At 42.4% G+C, this 21,179-nt stretch overlaps 1 protein-coding gene across 5 annotated transcripts in view; it reads right to left on the bottom strand.

Annotated features, from left to right (window-relative positions):
• Positions 1-14,283, bottom strand: part of ESYT2 (extended synaptotagmin 2) — a 90,472-nt gene extending 76,189 nt beyond the window's left edge. For 3 of the 5 annotated variants that reach the window (XM_075419751.1, XM_075419752.1, XM_075419753.1), the window contains exon 1: positions 13,734-14,281. In XM_075419751.1, the coding sequence (XP_075275866.1) occupies positions 13,734-14,093 (360 nt within the window). In that variant the 5' untranslated portion in view covers positions 14,094-14,281. Of the gene's footprint in view, positions 1-13,733 lie in introns of all 5 variants that reach the window. The other 2 variants (XM_075419755.1, XM_075419754.1) reach the window with 2 other exon arrangements.
• Between the last annotated feature and the right edge of the window lie 6,896 nt (positions 14,284-21,179).

Genomic DNA, 21,179 nt, shown 5'->3' with positions numbered 1-21,179 from the left:
GCCTTAATGCTCCTATCTACACTTATTCCCAAACAAGAACTGCCCACTACAATTCCCTCCCACTCCAACGTAATACCCAGAACAACAGTGTGCAGACCCTCTCCCCAAACCCAACAGAGGTTTAAGCACTACCTCAAAAACAAACAAACAAAAAATTTAAAAAGATGAAAAATACTTCAAGTATATACATTTGTACTTCCATTGACAGACTTGTCAAAAGTGTTGTTACGGTGTTACCAGTACAATAGACTTGCTTCCTAGCTGTGCCAGAAAACCGAGAAGTTCAGTATATAGGAAGCAAGTACCCCAATAACAGCATGTGTATGGTAGAAGCAAATCACTTAATCCTGAATTACTGCTTTAAACAAACACTTTTGTAGTTCCTCATCTCTCATATAGCAAAATTACAGTCAGTATTCTTATACAAAAGATTTTTTAAAAAAAGGGATTTCCAAATCAAATCTATTTTCAGACTGTTACTATGGTTCTGTGTGTAATGGATTACTCTAATGAACTAAAAAGGAAAAAAAAAGCCCAAAACGTCATTGGGGTTTTTTTGGTAAATCAAAGTAACAAAGTGAGCAGATTGGTACCATTTTTGTTATTCACTTTACATATGGCAAAGAAACTTCAAAGTATAATTTTAAAATTTTCAAAACACAAAAGACCTGAAAAAAAAACGGTTGCTGGCAAATGTTTTCTGTTACCACATCTGTGCTAAGACCTGAAAGCAACAAAAGCACATATTACATGCAATGTTTTAAAAAGCTTTATACATAGCCAAATTTACTAGAAAATTAATTCTCATTACAAAGACATCTGTGAACAAAACAGAAATAAGAAAACTGATTTTATCAAAGGAAAGTGGACAGTTTAGGCATATTCACATCAACACAGTACTCATACCTAACACACCCTAAAATGAAAAAAAAACAACAAAAAAAACCCACTTTCAAAAGACCAAATATTTTCCCTAAAATACAAACCAAAATAAAGACTATCATGAACAAATAGGGAACAAGAAATTACTACAATTTAAACTAATTTATCAATCACTATTGAATATTCTTATAACACATACAAATCAAGTGACTGAACACTTTTTTTTTGTTCCCCCCATGAAACACTCTCTTATCACTTCCTGGCTGCTATTTGACATTTAACTGGCAGAGGGTGGGTGGAAAAGAGTTCTCTTTCTAGTTCAAGTATTTTAGGAGAAAGTCACTGGGTGAGGAACACAGCATTTTGAAATATAAATTTAGTCTGCATCATAAAATTGATTACTAGACTAAGACAACTTCCTAGCCACACATATAAGAGAATTTAGCATTCCACTTCAACAATTAACAAGATGAATCAATAAACTGGGGGAGGAGGGACAAGACTTGTCTCAACACAAATTACAAGTTTTCAAAATTCTGGACCAGCAAGCTTACTGTACTAGGAAATACTAACAAATTAAGAAAAGACATTTCTCATTTGAAACATCATACACTCGTTACATTAGCTGTCTGCTTGAAACACACACAGATGACACTTGCTAATTACCAACAACTCCTGAGAGTTTGCTCTATGAGCCTGCACAGACATCAACGGCTCAGAGCATGCCTTGTACCACTCGCCCCTGCAGAAGAGCGCTACGAGAGTTTTGTCGAGGTTTTGGATAAAAAGTTGTAAACTTACTCACTACTGTTTCTCAAAGCTGATTAAGTCAACAGTGTACAGAACATGCTATGTGAAGAAGGGCATCTGAGAAAACACAGATACTTTTTTTATATCAAGCTATGCAGATCTGAAATCGGGCATGAAGAACCATGTATTACAGAATCACTAAATCACAGAATAGTAGGGGTTGGAAGGGACCTCTGTGGGTCATCTAGTCCAACCCCCCTGCCGAAGCAGGGTCACCTACAGCAAGCTGCACAGGACCTTGTCCAGGCGGGTCTTGAATATCTCCAGAGAAGGAGACTCCACAACCTCCCTGGGCAGCCTGTTCCAGTGCTCCGTCACCCTCAGAGGGAAGAAGTTCTTCCTCATGTTCAGACGGAACTTCCTGTGCCTCAGTTTGTGCCCATTGCCCCTTGTCCTGTCACTGGGCACCACTGAAAAGAGCTTGGCCCCATCCTCCTGACACCCACCCTTCAGATATTTGTAAGCATTTATAAGGTCCCCTCGCAGCCTTCTCTTCTTCAGGCTGAACAAGCCCAGCTCCCTCAGCCTCTCCTCGTAGGGGAGACGTTCCAGTCCCCTCATCATCCTCGTAGCCCTCCGCTGGACTCTCTCCAGTAGCTCTTCATCTTTCTTGAACTGGGGAGCCCAGAACTGGACACAGTACTCTAGATGAGGCCTCACCAGGGCAGTGTAGAGGGGAAGGAGAACCTCCCTCGGCCTGCTGGCCACACTCTTCTTGATGCACCCCAGGATCCCATTGGCTTTCTTGGCAGCCAGGGCACACTGCTCGCTCATGGTTAACCTGTCGTCCACCAGGACGCCCAGGTCCCTCTCCGCAGAGCTGCTCTCCAGCAGGTCCACCCCAAGCCTGTACCGGTGCATGAGGTTGTTCCTCCCCAGGTGCAGGACCCTGCATTTGGCTTTGTTGAACCTCATCAGGTTCCTCTCTGCCCAGCTTTCCAGCCTAGCCAGGTCACGCTGAATGGCAGCACAGCCTTCTGGTGCATCTACCACACCTCCCAGTTTGGTGTCATCAGCAAACTTGCTGAGGGTACATTCTAACTCTTCATCCAGGTCATTGATGAAGAAGTTAAACAAGACTGGGCCCAGTACTGACCCCTGGGGGACACCACTTGTTACCAGCCTCTAACTAGACTCAGCGCCACTGATGACAACCCTCTGAGTTCTGCCATTCAGCCAGTTCTCTATCCACTTCACCGACCACTCATCCAGCCCACACTTCCTCAGCTTCCCTAGGAGGATATCATGGGAGACAGTGTCGACAGCCTTGCTGAAGTCAAGGTAGACAACATCCACGGCTCTCCCTTCGTCTACCCAGCCAGTCATGTCATCGTAGAAAGCTATTAGATTGGTCAGGCATGATTTCCCCTTGGTGAATCCATGCTGACTACTCCTGATAACCTTCTTTTCTTCCACTTTCTTGATGATGGCCTCCAGGCTAAGCTGCTCCATCACCTTTCCCGGGATGGAGGTGAGGCTGACCGGCCTGTAGTTCCCTGGGTCCTCCTTCTTGCCCTTTTTGAAGATTGGAGTGACAGTGGCCTTTCTCCAGTCCTCGGGCACCTCTCCTGTCCTCCAGGACCTCTCAAAGATGATGGAGAGTGGCTCAGCAATGACATCCGCCAGCTCCCTCAGCACTCGTGGGTGCATTCCATCGGGGCCCATGGATTTGTGGACATCCAGATCACTTAAGCGATCCCTCACACAGTCCTCCTCGACCAAGGGAAAGTCGTCCTCTTTGTAGGCTTCTTCTCTTACCTCCGGGGCCTGGGATTCCTGAGGGCCAGTCTTAGCACTGAAGACTGAAGCAAAGAAGGCAGTAATAATGCTTAAATATAAAGCCAACTCTGAGCTTCCTGAGCTGACATGTTCCACTTGAGCTCCCACCCCACAATGTTTTCTTCCCCACAACCCTTTTTTTTTTTTTTCAGTAAGCTATTTTAAAAGTGAACATTCACAAACTTTAACAGCAGAAGTGCAGATCGTAATACTGCACAATTAATTCAAATCAGAACAATTAAGGTTTTACAGTTACCTTCATGCTTCAACGTTACCTTGTGGTTGCTTTTAAAAATGAAACAGGAAGACGCTGCATTTTTAGAGATTCACCCACCTTCCTTCCACCTTCCTTTTAAGGTGGACAGTGATGGAATACAAGACAATGGACTGTCAATACAATTAACTTTGCATGCGATGTTACATCTTGCAAAATCTTCCTGAAGGAAACTATTTCAGTTGGTTTGGATAATTCATGGGAGCCAGTATCTAACCAAAGGAATGCAAGCAAAGGTTATGAAAACAACAGTGCTAAAGTCTGTAGTAGACCTTCTCAATTAAAGTCTTCATGAAAACAGATGCAAAAATGTACGCAATTTACATCACAAATATAAATCTCTTAGGTGAAAGTGCTTGCAGCTGACTAATGTAAACTTGACCCATGCTGCTATATGATAAGGACTGCCAAATGACAATGTAATGCTTGTCTGTCATATGACAGTTATTTTCAGCAAAGTAAAACTAGTTTCGTATTTCTAGTAACAAATTCATGGTACATAATTCTAGACTGCTTCAGCTGAAAACCATTAGCCCTGTTTCAAATTTTCAACTCCTACGGAGAATTTTGTAGTCACATCACGGTGTAGCGGACAAAAACTTTGTGCAATGATTCATTTTACGGGAATGCTCCTCTTCCAAAGGTTATTTATATAACAGGAGTTCCATTTGAAAAATCATATGTTTTAGCAATTTGCTGCACAGAATTTTAATACTAGCTATTTAGCTGACAGGCATATGAACGACTTACAAAGTCTCACTACCTCCCACGAAACACCACTCTAAAGATAGCCATGTTCCCTTTTTTTTGCTAGTACACTTAATAGTTAAGCAAATACTGGTAGCATATGCAGAAAAGGTTTCTTCCCATTTGTAAGTCACAACTGGAGTCTGAAGGCTAATTTAAATGATATCTTAAAACAAAAACAAAAATCATAGAATAATTCAGTTTGGAAGGGACCTCCGGAGCTCATCTGATCAAACCACGCACTAAAAATACAGCCAACTTACAAGATGGATCAAAGTACTGAGAGTTAATACGTTCAGTGATTAAGTATGTTAATAGCTCTGTTGAAATGTTGTAAAATAACTTGGATGTGCAACTTGACATTATAAACTGTTCAAGTTCAAACTTTGCTTCCCCACAAAGACACCTCAGCAGTGTTATTTGCCACCTCTTTCTAAGAAGGCTCTCTTCATGCAGGCTGGTGTTCCATTTCACTTTAAACCTGACCACAGGCTTCCATAACCTGCTTTTTGTAGGCACTAGCACTTGCATGGTTGCCCAGTAAACTAACTCAAGGAACTGATCCAGCTGAACACTAAACCTGGCAAAAAACTTACATTTAGGTGGCCAAGTAAATCCTAATGCTGGCACACGCAAGCAGTGGGAAAACGCAACTGCATGCAGAACATCCTTTTTGTCAAGAATGCACATTTATTTTGTTTTGAAACTGCAGAATCATTCTCTTTCACTACTAAACTCCCTGATTCTCTCTGCAATAAGCATATTTGAATGAAAAGCCTACAAATAAAATTTAGGGATGCTACTCACGCATATTCTTATGAATAAGGAACCATTAGTAGGAAGAAGCTTTACAATTCTCACTGCTCCTCTAACTTTTAACAATATCACAGGAAGCACATAGAGAGAACGAAACAAACCAACCAACCAAAGAGGCTGCACCATTTAAACTGCAAAGAAAATAAGAACTCCACCAGTCTAACAAAGACTGGTACATGAAGGTTGGTAGAAGGTATTGGGAATAAAAAACTAGAAGCAGGTTGGGGATGGGGATCAAATGACTGCAAGAAGGCTGAGGAGCACCTCTCTTCCTCCCCCTCCCAGGCACCATACCAACAGGATTCAAGAGAAGATGGGACACAGTTCTTCATCTGCACGCCGACATATAAACAGAGACTATACAGGACTATGATAAAGGAAGAAGGGATCAAAACAAAGTATCTTGAGAAGCTGAGGTAAATGGAATGGATTTAGCAAGGCCGGTGTACTTGTTGAACATATGCCCCCAAAGTCAGGAAAGTATTCAGGATTCTCGAACCTCACTTCTGTAATGAAACTTCCTTATAAAGCAAGTTTAATCTGGACTACTTCTAGCCAATACAGAAGAAACCTACTATTGCTATCAGTTACTCCACTACCTGACACGGCAAGTATAACCTCACTTTCCAGGCCTGACAATGATCCATTTTGTAACTGTAACTTCTCCTTTGACTGCCAGCTAAGAAAAGTCAAAAAACTTACATTAAAAAGACAATAAAAGGAACAGCATATATGAAATCAAAACACAGAGAAGGTGGCAAGCATCAGAAAAAAAACAAATTTAAGTTGGTTCTTTATTTAAAAATATACACACATCTTTCATTACACTATCATCTTTTCCTACTTGCCCCAAAAGAACTTTAGTTTCATCCAGTGAGAAGTCTAGGCTTCCTCAAGAAAGGTATTAAGACTGTCTAAGAAATGCAAGTGCTGTCCAGATCCTCTCTTTCTTCTGTTGCAAAATGAGAAAAGCATTTGATGCATGGCAAACGGGACTGAAGAAGGGTCCTGGGTCAGTTCATGCCACCCAGGACAACTACAAACTCTGTCAAACACATCAAGCTGGCAGCAGGCTTCCACCATTTCACACATAGTAATTTTTAGTAAATTCTTGATTTGATTCTTCCTTCTTATTCCTCATCAAACATTTTCTTTCTAAACTTTATAGCACTCTCTCCTCATTCAACTGAAACAGATCTTACCCAGAAATAGCCAAGAGCCACATAAGCCAAAAGTTATATAAATGATAAAATGCCAGACCTCCCTAAATAGTTTTCATAATTTACTTAATTCAAGTAGTTGTTTAGAATAAAAAACACGTTCCTCTCTTCTTATCAAAATACTGTTTCCCCACTGTTCTTACATTCAATTGTACAGCCTTTATATTCGACTGTATATCCTTTATTTTCATTAACTGTTCACAAACACCAGACAAGGACAAGAATTTAATTTTCTTCTTTGAAGTGGTGCAGTATTTCCCCCGAACATGCAAAAGCAAACTTACACATACTACATTTGAAATTCTGCTGGCCTGTCAAGCTAGGAACACAAAACTTAGAAGCTGGCCACTGCTATGCCACAGCAAAGCTCTAGAGCTGCTGGTGGGGTGTCCAGCAGTCTAAACTTCCTTAGGAAAGGAAGGACTTAATTAGTATTGTCCAGCAATAATGAAAAAAAAGGAAAGATGACACTTCACAGGTGAAAAAAACTCTGTATCCAAACTACCAGTGTCTCATACAAAATCTCTTATTTCTGTAATCCTTTCAGAAGAATCACACTCTTCTATTGATTCCCTTGTATCTACATGTCAAAACTTACAAAAGCAATGGCATAGGTTAATTTATAACCCATTAAGTACTGCTTTTGGAATCTGATAGACTACTATAAGGCTCTAACAAACTGGTTTCAGACACTACAGAGGATATTTAAAAATTAGCATTCTTCTGAAACTTCGTATTTTAAAATAAGTTTTAAAAACACCTTCCACAAACCCATAACTCAGATTCAGTACCGGCATATGGTCAGCACAAAATTGTTGCGAAGCCTGAAAAAAGTTATGCTAAAAGCAATTTCAGCTATTAGAGAACCTTTTCAGTTCTACAATTAGTGACGATTTGATAAATGGGAGATAAATAATTTGATTTATATTGCAGTTTAAGCCAAAGATTTTGATCTTACCAGGAACAAAACACTGCCTCTTCTTTCATTTTAAAAAGCAAGAATGGGACACCAAAGAATTATTTTGAATACTTAAAATATCTAGAACAGGCTTTTATTACTAAAAACTACAATGAAAATGTTTTGAGAATAACCCTGACTCCTCTTCCTATTTCCCAGCAGGCTCTCAATGTGAAAAAAAAAAATAAAAAAAACCTCAGAATGCATATCCAACTACACTCTGTGATGTGTCAACAATCTCAAAAAGTCGTGGGAATTCAAAGTGAGAAGAATCTTGCAGAAGCAGCAGAAAAGGTTGACTGCTACTCTAGAATTTTTCTTCCATAAAACCTCAGTCTTTATTGAAAACATCTTCATGACTCCCACATTTTCAAACACAGTTAAAGCTGGGCCAGCCCTTATATGCAAAATTATTCAGGCATGGAAACAACAATAGCAGACTAAAATGAAAACTAAAAAAAAAAAAAAACACCACCCACAACTAAAAAGACTTGTACACATCTTCCTTAGTTATTCACACAAACAGCACATTTAAAGAACATATCTGCAATAGTCCCAAAAGTCAGTAGTAACTTTTATGTAATACCAATGTGTTATATGAAAAAAGAATGTATTATACATACATATTCAGAAGGCCTGTGGCACCTAAAAACAGTTCAAGAAGCATACTAACAGTTTCAGGCTAATGTTTTTCTTTAGCAGTTTGACATCATGGTCATAAACATCAGTTCATCATGTGGCTTTCTACCATAAATATTCTGGAAAGGGATCTTTACATATGAATGACATACTGATGCTTACCACATTACTACATGAGACAATGTATTATGTGACAGACATCATCTCAGCACAGTTTTAACACACTAAATTTGAAAACTTTATTTGAGAAACAGGAAACTGATCATTTGTTCAACCTAAATGCCTTTCTTCCCACTCTGGTTCTCCATTCCTAAAACCTTTATTCATATGTCTCCTGACTATGGGGTACTCTTGGAAGGTCACCCAGGTTACCTTCTTAACTACAAGAAGTAATACTGAATTAAATTAAACTTATTCTTTAAAAAGAACACATAATAAAACAAACTCTAACCACAAAAAACCCATACAACCCACAATATACATACATATGTGGACATACACTATGAGGCACCCAGAACAGAAGGCAGTTTTGAAAAAAAATAATCAGGCAGAAGAAGGATCTGGACTTCAGTTGTTACGTACTCACAAGGTATTATTCTATTCTTACTGACACCCCTTCACACTTTCCAGAGGCAGGCTTGCAGCCTGGAGTATATGGCCATCTGCAGTACTAACTATATAAACTGACTGGATCCAGCTTTGCATTAAGTAGCCATACATGGAAGTAATTTTTCTTATAAATCACTCCTCGGTAAATTCGATCTAACATACTCAACTAGCATTTGGAGAGAGGATCATAAGAATGTGTCATAATGCCTCACAGCCTTCCTTTTCATATTTTACTACGTTGTATAAAAACCCACTTATGATTCCTACAGCTACAGTAATAAAAGCATTAACCGAAGGTATAATTAGAAGTTAAGCAGAAGATCTTTTTGTTCTATGGCAATAAAACCCAAACACTGCATTGCAGAAGTACACTTGTTTATCAGGTTTACCAGGTACATACTTAACATCCATCAGCAGGGATAGCTTGAAGATTCCTGTCTTGAACTATCAGTCTAAGACCCAGTTACCAAGTTTGATTCTACGCTATTAAGAAATCTTCATACCAAAAACACATAAGGGCGTAACCACCTCAACCTTCTCTGTAGATGTCACTCAGTATAGGATATAACCCTGCAGTTAGAGCTACCTAACCGCTTTTCTTCCACAAACATACTGGGTCTGCCTTCCCAGTATCGGTAAATACCAAAATCTTCACTGTTCTAAACACATCACTGGAGTACTTGACAAACACAAAAATACATGTATGCGTATTTTATTCTAGCACATGTGATTAAATAAAAATAGTTTCATAGTTATAAATCACAATTTCCTTTTTCAGACATGTGCTCTGAACTCTGCTTTTACTCTGAAAGGTTCCTCGTCCCTTAAGCGCTAGCAGTTTGTTCAACACTCAACACTTCAGCTAACATTGCAACTACCACTGAAGTCATGTGCTACTGAACATCACCATTGCAAAAACACTCAGCAAAACGTGGGTGGGTAACTACTTTATTGATTATTGTAGCTATACATCAGTATCTAGTAAAAATGGTACATGCTGACATTATCTCTCCCCGACAGGTGCAGTGGTCATAAAGCAGTTCAATGGCCATTCACAATACTCACAGTCTGCAAGAATTTCATACAGCTTCCCAAGAGAAAGATCTACCAGATCTCTTTACAATAGGACTGTAAATCAGTTTAGTTTAAAAGGTGACTGAACACCTATTCACGTTTAGGTAGATTTTTCTCTTTTACCTTACGTAGATGAGAAAACAAAACAACAAAACCAAAACCCTAACAGTCACTCCAAACTAGAGCAGAAACTCAAGCGAGCCTGTAGGACCCAAAATGCTACAGCAGACTTGTAATTAATGTTTTAATATGGCATTACTTTTACTACAATGATGTACAGTATTTCAGTTTCTGTATAATACATGGTTAGGAATACAAAGAAAATTGTCTAAATCTGTTTTCAGAATCAATTATTTAAAAACGCTAAGGTTTATTCCTATTTTGAATTGTCCTGATTGCTGACAGAGTGCACACAGATACAGCTCCTGGTACCAGGCCAAATTTACAACTGATTCGGGGGAAAAAAAACATCAGCATGGCTTTTTATCTGTATGTTGAAGAAAGCAGGAGACAGATTCACTTATCCAAAAGGATGTCGAAAATGATATGTTGGCTGGCATGTTATAAAAGTCACATTAAGCAACCAAAAAATCCCTATAGTGGCAAAACTACACTAACTTTTTTGGTTGTTCTGAGAAAGAAAGAAGCGAAATTGTTATACCACTTAGATTATGAAATTTCATTACTGTTTAAAAAATAAAAGGCAACATGACACCTGGCCTTTAAAAATTGAGAATCCTGGTTTCCTACCTCCGTCTAAGTAGTGATACTTAAATTGCCACCTTCCTGATATATGTTTGCATCTTAACTACATTCATTCCAGTATAAAATGTATCTTGTCTATAAAAATGTTGCTAAGAAAGGTGAAATGTCAACCTTATTTAAAGACCATTTTGTTCTCCAATCCTTTCTCATTGTAAATTCTGCTGCCTAGTTTTAAATGACTTGGAAAAGCACCCACCTCTGCTCCTTCCCACCCCATATAATCAGTGACATCTTCCAAACACACAGAAGAGCGATAACTACATGTTAGCAAGTCTGAGTACCGATGTTCTTCTTTAAAACAGTAAACAAAGTATTTTTTAGCACATACATGTTTCTTTTAAATAATTCAGTGTTGACATTTTAAATACCATATCTTGTATTCACATTGAATTAATTCATTTTACATGCACAGTACAGAATATTCCTATTGTATAACCACCTGCTTACAGAACAAGTAACTCTAGGAAACGAATAATTAACATTACGAACTCTAGTGTGATAGCACAACAGTATCACTTTCAAATAGTAACTGAGCATACTGCCAGCAGAAAAATCTTATTTCATTACTCCTGCAACAACCATGTTCTTAAAAATACATAACTCAATGCAGTATTACTGAATACTTAACATGAATTGCTAAAGCAGCAATCAATCCCAAGGTAGGTGAGAGGGAAAGAAATCTCACCTTATATACACTGCTGCTCAGCTCAAGTTCTTTTCCAATCAATAGGCCATACAAAATGGGGTTTGCGATGTTATGCAATTTTAGCTGAAAAATGGTTTATTACATCTCAGTTTCAGTCCCAGAAGGGGGAAAAATTTCATACATTTAAAACAGCACTGTCCTACTCAAGTAATTTAAAGTTGACTTCTCTGTCCAGAAACCAAGGGAACATACTCCAGCTTGGAGTTCACAGTGAGATGGATAAACTGGATACCTATTAAAGAGATGTCAGGCCCCGTATACTATCCAGTAGCTCTTTTTTGAAACATCATTGAAATCCATGAATCTCCAAGACAACACACATAAAGCAGAAGGAAGGAGAACAGCAGTTTTCCAAGACATATTACAGAGGCAGCAAAAAGACTCACATAAAGCTTAACAACTATGACAGCAGACACTGAAGATCACTTTTGATTTAAGTGGGATTTCAGTGGGCCTTCACTTCCCAGAAGACTACTGTTTTCTAGATTGCATTCCATCTGGAAGCTACATTTATTTGGAAGTATGATGCTTCCAGAATACAGCATATATGTCAGCATAAAGAACCAAGACCTTTAAAATTTAAGAACATGATTAAAGAGGGAAAACGAACAAACAAACAAAATCACAAAAAAACCCACCAGTGATTTACAACACATCTGCCAACTGGTGTATCAGAAGGTCACACTTTTGCGGAAACCCTGTATATCGATCAGTTGCTTTCTCATATTACCATAGCATATGCAGGTGTTTGCAGCCAGCACCTATTGCTGTCTAGGATTTTTTGCCTCTGACTTCAGCCAAGAGGCCTCTTTCTAAATCTTTAGTTATTTGGACAACTCCACACAGGAGCTGATTGTCATTTTATCAAAGGTAACAAATTGTGACTTAAAATAAAATTTACACATAGCACTAAGCTTGAATATCTCCTGCTTAGTTACCAGCAGATAGTTACCATATACAACCCTCCACAACAAATCTAGCTTAAATTAACTAATTTTAAATGCATGAAATCAGAACACTTCCATTATAATGCCGCATGATTACACGGGGAAAAAAGCTAACGTAAGAGCTATTAACCACACTGTTTAAGACTCACACCTCAGCTTCAAGCAGTAAAACCACCTCATCTCTCTTGAACACTGTCCTCATTTTTACCACGATCTTCCCCTAGAACTTGGGTAAAAGACACCAAGAAACAGAAGTAAAGACGACGCCCATCTCACACCTGCACACTACACACACACACTCCAGATGCCTGGAACTCCTGTAACTTCCTTAGCAGAGCTAGGACAGGTCGCATCAGGAACAGCAATTTGATCACATGAAAACAGTAACTTGGATATTTACCATCGCAACACTGCTCGATGCACAGTCACTGCAAAGAGCACCTAGCAGAGATGTGGATGGCTGCTGCTGAGGAGCAGAGAGCAATCAGCAAAGAAATCACACGGAAATATTTAGCAGCAGCCCTGAAGACTTCAGGTACAGGGACCAGGAGAGCAGCAAGCTCTGCGCAGCAGGTCAGCAGGGTAGACCTGGACACACGGCGGCCTGGGTGAGCACCGAGGCTCTCGGGTGCCTGGCTGTCAGCCCTGTTTAAAAAACTATTCATCTTCCAAAGCAAGCATTACGGAGAAAAAGTATTCAACTTCGAAGCTGAGTTTCAGCTAAAAAAATAAATAACAAATAATGGCAGTTCTAACGACTTAACAGAAAGTCTGAAACTTTCAAAGCAGACTCCACTTCCGAAGCAAGCCTTTTAAAGCCAACCACAGCAACGCACAGGTGAGGCCACCACGGCACCTTTACCTCAGCCCTCACGCCACGGCCCTGAAACACCACCTCCTTTTTCCGTCACCCCCTACTCAGGGATGCTTCACTGAAAACTGTGAAACCGCCACGACACCGATTCTGTCCGCCTCTAATCTCAACTTTTTAAGCGCAGGCTCCTGCCCGAGTCGGGGAGATCCGAGCGTCGCAGAGACCTCGCTACACCGAGACGTGTGCGTCACCGCGGGGGACAGAACCCCAAACCCTGAGGTGAAGTTGATTTCTGGGAGGGAAAGCCCGGCCGCGTCAGGCTCAGCGCTGCCGCGGGGCTGTCACCGCACGGCAGCGGCGCCGCGGCCGCCCCAGCTCTGCAGCCGGTGACCACGGGGCCGCCCGCGGGGAGAGGAGAGGCCCCGCCGCCGGGGGGAGGCCCCCGCTGCCCGCCCGCGTCCCGCGACGCCGAGTCTCGGAGCAGGCTGCGAGCCGGGACGAGGAGCCTCGGGGCGCGGGGATGCCACCTCCTCACCCGCTGCCTCCCGCCGGGCCGGCTCCGGCCTGCAGCGAGCCCGGGGAGGAGGGGCCGCCCCGGGGGCGGGCGGCGCGCAGCTCCCGCGGAGGTGACGGGCCCCGGCCCGCCGGGCGCGGGTGCTGCCTCGGAAGCGCCGGAGGGTGTTGGCCACTCACCCACGCAGGCAGATCGGCGGAGGAGACGCTGAGCCGCACCGCCTCCTCCTCGTCCTCCAGGAAGGCGAGCGCCCGGCCCAGGCGGGAGGTCTTGCCGCCGCGGTGCCGGCGGATCCAGAAGAGCCCGCACAGGGCGATGAGGACCCAGCTGAAGCTCAGTCCCAGGTAGCCCAGCACGTAGACGGGGAAGATCAGCACGAAGCTCCTCGCGAACTGCGACACCAATCCCGTCACGTCCACGCTCAGCAGCGGTGGCGGCGGCTCCGCCACCGAGTCCCCAGCCCCCGCCTTCTCCGCGGCGGCGGCGGGATCCGTGGCGGACCCCGCGCCGGCGGACTGCTTAGCCGCGGCCCCGCTCATGCTATCGCAGCGGCGGTTCCTACAACTGCTGCCGCTCCTCCCGCTGCCGCTCCTCCTCCTCCCCCTCCTCCTCCTCCTCCCCGGGCGCTGGCTGCGAGCGGGCAGGGGGCAGGGCGGCGGCGGCGCCTCGCATCCTGCGCCCGGCCCCGCTCGCCGCGCACCGACACCAACCGCCGCCCGCTTCCGGGTTCGGGGCGGCCCGGCCCAAACCGCCGCCAAGCGGGGGGGGGTGGCGCAGCGGCGGGTGGCCTCGTGCCCAGCCACCGCTATTGGCGCCCGGCGCGCACGCGAACGCCCTCCGCCCCCCGCCGCCCCCTCCCCTCCGCCAGCCCGCGCCGCGTTGCTCCCTCTCGTCCTTCCCTTCCCCCGGGGAAGCGCGGCGGGACCCGGGCGGGGCGGAGGCGATTGCCGCTGGGACCTCGCCGCCTGGGGCAGCCCGCCCAGCCCGTACGGACCACCGGCGCTTGGCCTGGCCGGAGCGAGGGGGCGGAGGGCGGTGAGGAGGGGACGGCCCTCACTGGGCGGCAGGACGCGGAACCAGCTCGCCAAGACGCCGGGGACCGCCGAGGCGCTGGGGAGTGCTTCCTCACGGGGAAGCCAGACCGCCGGCCCGCGCTCTGCAGTCACCCGTGCGGCTGGATGGCTGCTACCTGTGACACCCTTCAGTAACGAGCTCCGTGTTTCCTTTGTTGGGGGTGTCATCAGAACACCGGCCGATCAGTGGCTCAGCGGAACCAGGGGCCGGTCGGTCTGTAACCCCAGTTACAGCAGGTGCTTCCTGAAGCCTTGCTCACACGTCCTCTCATCAAGCTGGTTCCTCTGTCGCCCTGTTACGACACAGGAGCACCTAGGCCGGCACCCATGATCCAGGCTCCGGGGATCTGCAGAGCAGCCCTGCCGAGAAGGACTTGGGGTACCAGTGGATGAAAAGCTGGACATGAGCCACCAGTGTGTGCTCGCAGCCCAGAAGACCAACCGTGCCCTGGGCTGCATCAAGAGAAGAATGGCCAGCCAGGCGAGGGAGGGGATTCTGCTCTTTTACTCCACTCTCATGAGACCCCACCTGGAGTCCTGCGTCCAGCTCTGGAGCCCTCAGGAGGACATGGAGCTGTTGGAGTGGGGCCAGAGGAGGCCACAAAAATGGTCAGAGGGCTGGAGCAACTCTGCTGTGAGGAAAGGCTGGGAGTCGGGACTGTTCAGCCTGGAGAAGAGAAGGCTGTGGGGAGACCTGATTGCGGTATCCCAGTACCTGAAGGGGCCTATAGGAAAGATGGGGAAAATATTTTCAGCAGGGCTTGTTGCGATAGGACAAGGAGTAATGGCTTTAAACTAAGGGAGGGTAGATTTAGACTAGATGTAAGGAAGAAATTTTTTACCGTGAGGGTGGTGAAACACTGACACAGGTTGCCCAGAGAGGTGGTAGATGCCCCATCCCTGGAAACATTCAAGGCCAGGTTGGATGGGGCTGTGAGCAACCTGATCCAGTTGAAGATGACCCTGCTCAATGCAGGGGGGTTGGGCTAGATGGCCTCTAAAGGTCCCTTCCCACCCAAAGCATTTTGTGGTTCCACGATTACGCAAGCCTGATCCATGGAACTGAAAAAGCTGATTTTCTACAGGCTTGTGTCCTGTATCCTTTTATCACAGTAACACCTGGTTCCCACATCGTTCCTCCTACCATTCCTTTATGTTTCCAATAATTTTTATGTAACCACCAGTTTTGGAAGAGGCAGCTGTTGTTTGTCCTTAGCTGTGTGCTGATCAGTGTGCTGGTACATGCCTGCTGATTTAACTAGGCATTTACCAGGAGGGTTTTTTTCTTTTGGCTTTAAATAGCCAACCTTTCACTTAGTGGGACTGAGGGTCCTTTCTCCTCTCTTCAGCTGCCAATTTTCACAAAAATTGTAGGCCGTTGTAAGGCTAGTATTGCAAGCAGGGAAGAGGAGAGAACGAATTTAGCCAATAGGCTGCATAAGCTTCCTTTCCTTAAGAAGTGAAAGCAACCTCATCTCAATTATCCAGAGAAATGGAAAGTCAGAAGGGCAACGGCACAAAAGGAAAAGTTGTTTGCTCAGTGCTGCACAGCAGAATTGGAAAAAGAACTCCTATCTTGACAACAGAGTGTACTGTTCTGTTGTATCTTCTTTCCAAATTCCCTCCATTCCTGCACTTGGACACAATGGACCACTCTGAGGAAAAACAATTTCTGGCCATGGACTCATGTTGCTCTTCACCACTGATGGTGTGTGTTCTCCAGCTGTATCGTTAGGTTAGTCGGGATGAAAATTCAGAATGACCAAATGATACAAAAAGGAATAACAAAATCAATGTTTTACAACCATATGGTAAGCCAAGCTTTGAAATGACAATTTACTTACTTTGAGTCTTTACTTCTAGAGACCTCAAAACACCCACAGGCTGTAACAGTGACTGGAGGGCAGCATAAGACACTGTAAAAGCTTGTTTCCTTAAACTGGGGGTATAGAGTATGACTCTATGACCCCTTTGGATACTAATAATATCAAACTACAGTAAATGTGGGTGATTTTTTGCATTTATTGTATTCCTCTTCTAATTACTGCGTTTGTTTATATAGACTTTCTTGTGAACGCCTCACTCCTGAGTTTCAGTAACACCTAGTACAAACGGCCATATTGTATGTTGGCTCCCTCCATTACAACCAATACTATTAATATTTTAACATTTTTTCAAGCCCTTTGTTCTCAATCTTTGACTCCATTGGTCCATTTACTTCCCTGTCTGGCTTCACAGTATCTGAAGCAGCACACAACTGTACTACAAACTGAAATGAAAATTCAAAATAAATAAAAAACCTGATTGAATTAATATGACGTTTGCCAGCTACCACTTTACCCTATGCTGCATCTTATTCTGCTTTCCTTTATGTCTTGGTGTGTATTCTGCAAATGAGCTGGATATAGAATTTGTAGAGGAGTACCCTGTACCATCAATATCAATACACTGGAGAAGCACATTAGAAAAAAAATTAATCTTGTAGTAGCATTTATGATGACAAACACATAATTGTAGGCCTGGCAGCCTAGCATTGATCCTGGGCAGAGTAATTCATTAGTTGATATGGAAGTTTGATTAATCAGAACTAAAGTTAAGTGATACTGTGCCCATCAAAAAGGAAAATAGAAGGAAGATCTTGTAGCATTAATTTGATAGCATTTATCTGCAACATCAATGGAAAGTTCTGATAAAGAGGCCCCACACAGTATTTTGATAAAGAAACCGAGTGGTATGAAATTAGCATGCCACTATTATAATAGGAACAAAACAGTCTTGTTAAAATCAAGACATAAACTCTGCTGCTAGGCGATGTATCAGGAACTCTTCAAGATACTTACTTATGGCACAGAGATTACTCTGGCTTTTCTAAAAGTATCCTATAGCATAGAATTGTAGCATTAGATTATCTCATTTGGATAGTATTTATTGTTTTCATATCCTGCTTTGTAGGTTTGTTGCCTTCTTCAAACTTTAATTAAGACTTTTTGCTTGCAGTATTCCTTTATACCCATTCTTAGCCATATGTGTTTGTTCCCCTTTTTTACTGGATTCCTTTTTTGCTTTTTCGAATTCAGTAGCTTCCATTTGAGTCAGTGTCTTTCTATGTTTTCTTCACCTTGCATCACATCAGTTTGCCATGATGCTTTTTTTCCCAGTAAGCGTCTACACTATTCTTCAGAATAACTTCCCAAAAGATCTCATCTGGGTTTTTGAGGATGAGAAAAATTGGCAAAATTCAGTTTATACGGCAAAAAAGAAAATCTGAGATTCCCTGACTTCTTTGGATTTCACACAAGAAAAAATGTTTTGGAAGCAACTTCAATTTTTGCTTGTTCACCATTTTCAGTAACAGTTAATCTTCCTGAAGAACAATATCTGATATTATAACTTGTTTTACCCAACAGCATTATTTCAATCTGATGCTTCTCTCTATAGGTTTTTAACTATAGAATATAAATCTTTATTAAATAGAAATCTGAGAATGTTTATTCAGAATTTTTTTTTTCTAAAAAATTTGGAATTATTAATGGAAACATAGTTTACATGAAGTTTCATCCTAGTAAATTCTCATGATGGAATACCAACTACTTGTGTGTTTCATTTTATCCAGCTGTCTCTACCTGCTTCAGATTACCTAGTATATAGCACAAATATTTTCTGCCTGCTTCAAATTACCTAATATATAGCACAAAGAAGAGTCAGCAGACTTTACCGTACCTGTCCAGTATACAGAGCTTCTGCTGTTTGGAACAAAACCATACATGTCTGATCCCTGGTGATCACCCAATCCGGCTTCAGTTTCGCTGAATGCATAAATTGTACTCTCATTATAAGATTCTCAAATATTTATTGTTCCTGAAGACAGAAATCCTTTCCACTAAAATGTATTTCTTAATAAGTTTTCACAACAATCATCATCTCAAGTTTTTTCCCTCATGGGATTCTTCCAAGTTATATTTCAAAACTAAAGGCACAAAGTTTACTTCAGAGACCCACATTTTTGCTGTTTCTGTTTATGAACCTGGAGGACTGACTTCCATAAGCATTTTGAACACTTTGGAAGAGGTCATTTTTGCACCTACATTGATAGTAATGTTTGAGTTTTCTTCTCATCTTCATAAGGCTTCAGCAGAAATTGGTTTAAAAAAGGGAAAAAAACCAGCTGAAAGCCTAGATCCTAATAAGTCTCTTCCTTCATACAAAAGAAGCATTACTTTCCTTTTTTTTTTAAAATAATAAAAGAATCATAATTTTAATCACAATGTAGGGTTACCAAGTTGTCCCTATGAGGGTTCATATTTCCAGTAATTTTTAGGTTTAATGCTATGATGTGTCATTTCACATAGAGGTGAAGAAAACAGCAGTATTGCTTCACAGGATTAGAGGAACAGCCAGAGACAAAAAATAGCTTATTACTGCAGAATGTAAAAATCTGAGTTATTTTATATTCCTGTTTGTTCAGATAATGGTGCAGGGGAAGAATAACATATGTGTACCAAGCCAGATAACAGAAAAGCATGTAGAGCCTAAAATTGTATTAAAATTCCTAGAGCTACCAAAAGCCTTGTTTACAGCACACTTCTTTTTCCAAGAAAAGCTAGGGCATCTTTTTGTGCTGTCCAGTAATACAACAGATACACGCCATTTTATTGCCTGTATTCACATAATTCTAACACCCATTTTTATAAAAACAATAAAACTACTGCTGTATTCATTTTTCCACTGCATTGGTGAGAAACTGAAGTTTATTCTACTACATGGTGGAAGCGCTTAAACATGCACAAATTTTAGTTCTGTTATTCAAAAATGTTATTCCAGCTTGTGTTCTTGTGCAGCAGTTAAACTTCAGTTTGATCCCTGGCTTTAAGCTTCCAAAAGTTCTTTCCAAACCCTCTAGTGGTGTCTTCCCACATCTGTAATTTTTCTTTTGCCATAAAGCTGCTTGACTAGGATACTCTGCTAGGGGCAATATAAAGCTATTGGCATTCAAAACTGATTTTTTTTTTTTTTTGGTAACAAATACATATGCATATTCTAAAGAGCAGATGGGAGGATGACAACATGAAAAAAAGTTCTTTGTCCAGACTTTGGTATTGCTGTCACAGTTGCTAGTTTTAGTTACATATATTTGCTAAATTGTTGTTAAAAATAATGTTCAATTAGAAGACAGTTTTTTTCCTTCAGCCTCTATACGTAGGACAGCTTCTCTATAGAGTATCCTTTACTAAGCAGATGTCCATTTCCTGGTGTTTATAACGCTGTCACCACTTTGGCTGGAGCTCTTTGAGTTAATCCAAAATGGCTTGTAAGTGCATCTTTATTTGTTCAGGGAAGAAGATATAAAATGCTTAGGGATTAGTATTGCTCTGCCAAAGAAAGCTAAATAATTCATAAGAATGTTTATAAATACTTTAGTATCCATAGATGCTTACATTTAGTGGATGTAATTTATCCCTTAAAGGTCATACTTACAGTTAATGGTGGTTTGTTTGGGTTTTTTAAAATAAAATATCAAGGGTGGATTTTTTTTTTCCCCTCCTAATTGCTTGCTTAATTTGCTTTTGTTTTTCTGGTACATGATAAAGGAAAATATTTCATCGTCTGGACAGTGAGGCAACTTTTACAGCATTTTTAATTTATTCTGGAAACATGAATAGGAGGCAACTGTATCAAAGCTTTGTATGTGTCAACTGGCTATTTAATGGCAACTATAAAGGGTTAAATTGTATCTCTGAAGTCAGCGTGTCAAAATCCCACTGAACTACAGAAAAACGTTTATCAAATGCAAAAATGCCTCTTCCTTTGCTTTTTTCCTCTCAGTTTTCTACCAACATTCATAAGTATTAGCAGTAATAGTTACATATTTTTTGGCGTTTTTTTTACTCTTAAAAAGAAAAGATAGGCAAGAAAGTTAAAAGTGCCTAGAGGAATTTTTGCCCGGTCCTTTAAGCCGCACAACGTATTAACAGGTTGTAAATGTTTGCTGTGGAAGTAGCACACGCCTTTCCTGCAGGCCATCATCATTTACCTCGTGTGTTTGGCAAGCTGCCACTTGCTCCTTGTTGCAGAAGATAGCTCCGGTATTTGTTACTGGGAGAGTATTAACATTTTTACTTCTACACGCGTTCTTCATACCTGCCTCTACCTAACACGTGGGTGAACGGCAGATGAAGTTATGCGTATCATCCTTAACCTTTTTTTTCCACGGTGATCGCACACGGCTTCACTACAAGCGCACCAGCTACGATCCGGAACGTCTTCGCGGTGCACTTGGGCCTATAAAGGCCAGCGGAGAGCAGGGAAACAGCGCTGCTCTGCAGGCTGCCTGGGTGGGCGCCCCGTCCCCGCCTCACAGGACGGTGCTCCGCGGCCCCTCCGCCTGAGAGGACCCAGCTGAGCACCGGCTCCGGGAGCAAACCCCCCCTGCAGCCGCACAGGCACCCCGAGCTGCCGCTTCCCGCTCGGATGGCGCTGGAGGGGGCCGGGCGCCACCCCGCCGCCATCACACGCCGCCACCCCTCCCGTTCCCAGAACGCTGTGCGGCGGCGG

This window comes from Opisthocomus hoazin, chromosome 4, assembly GCF_030867145.1.
Source record: "Opisthocomus hoazin isolate bOpiHoa1 chromosome 4, bOpiHoa1.hap1, whole genome shotgun sequence".
Taxonomy (NCBI): domain Eukaryota; kingdom Metazoa; phylum Chordata; class Aves; order Opisthocomiformes; family Opisthocomidae; genus Opisthocomus; species Opisthocomus hoazin.
Note: the sequence above shows the minus strand (reverse complement) of the source record. Positions and strands in the feature narration are given on the sequence as shown.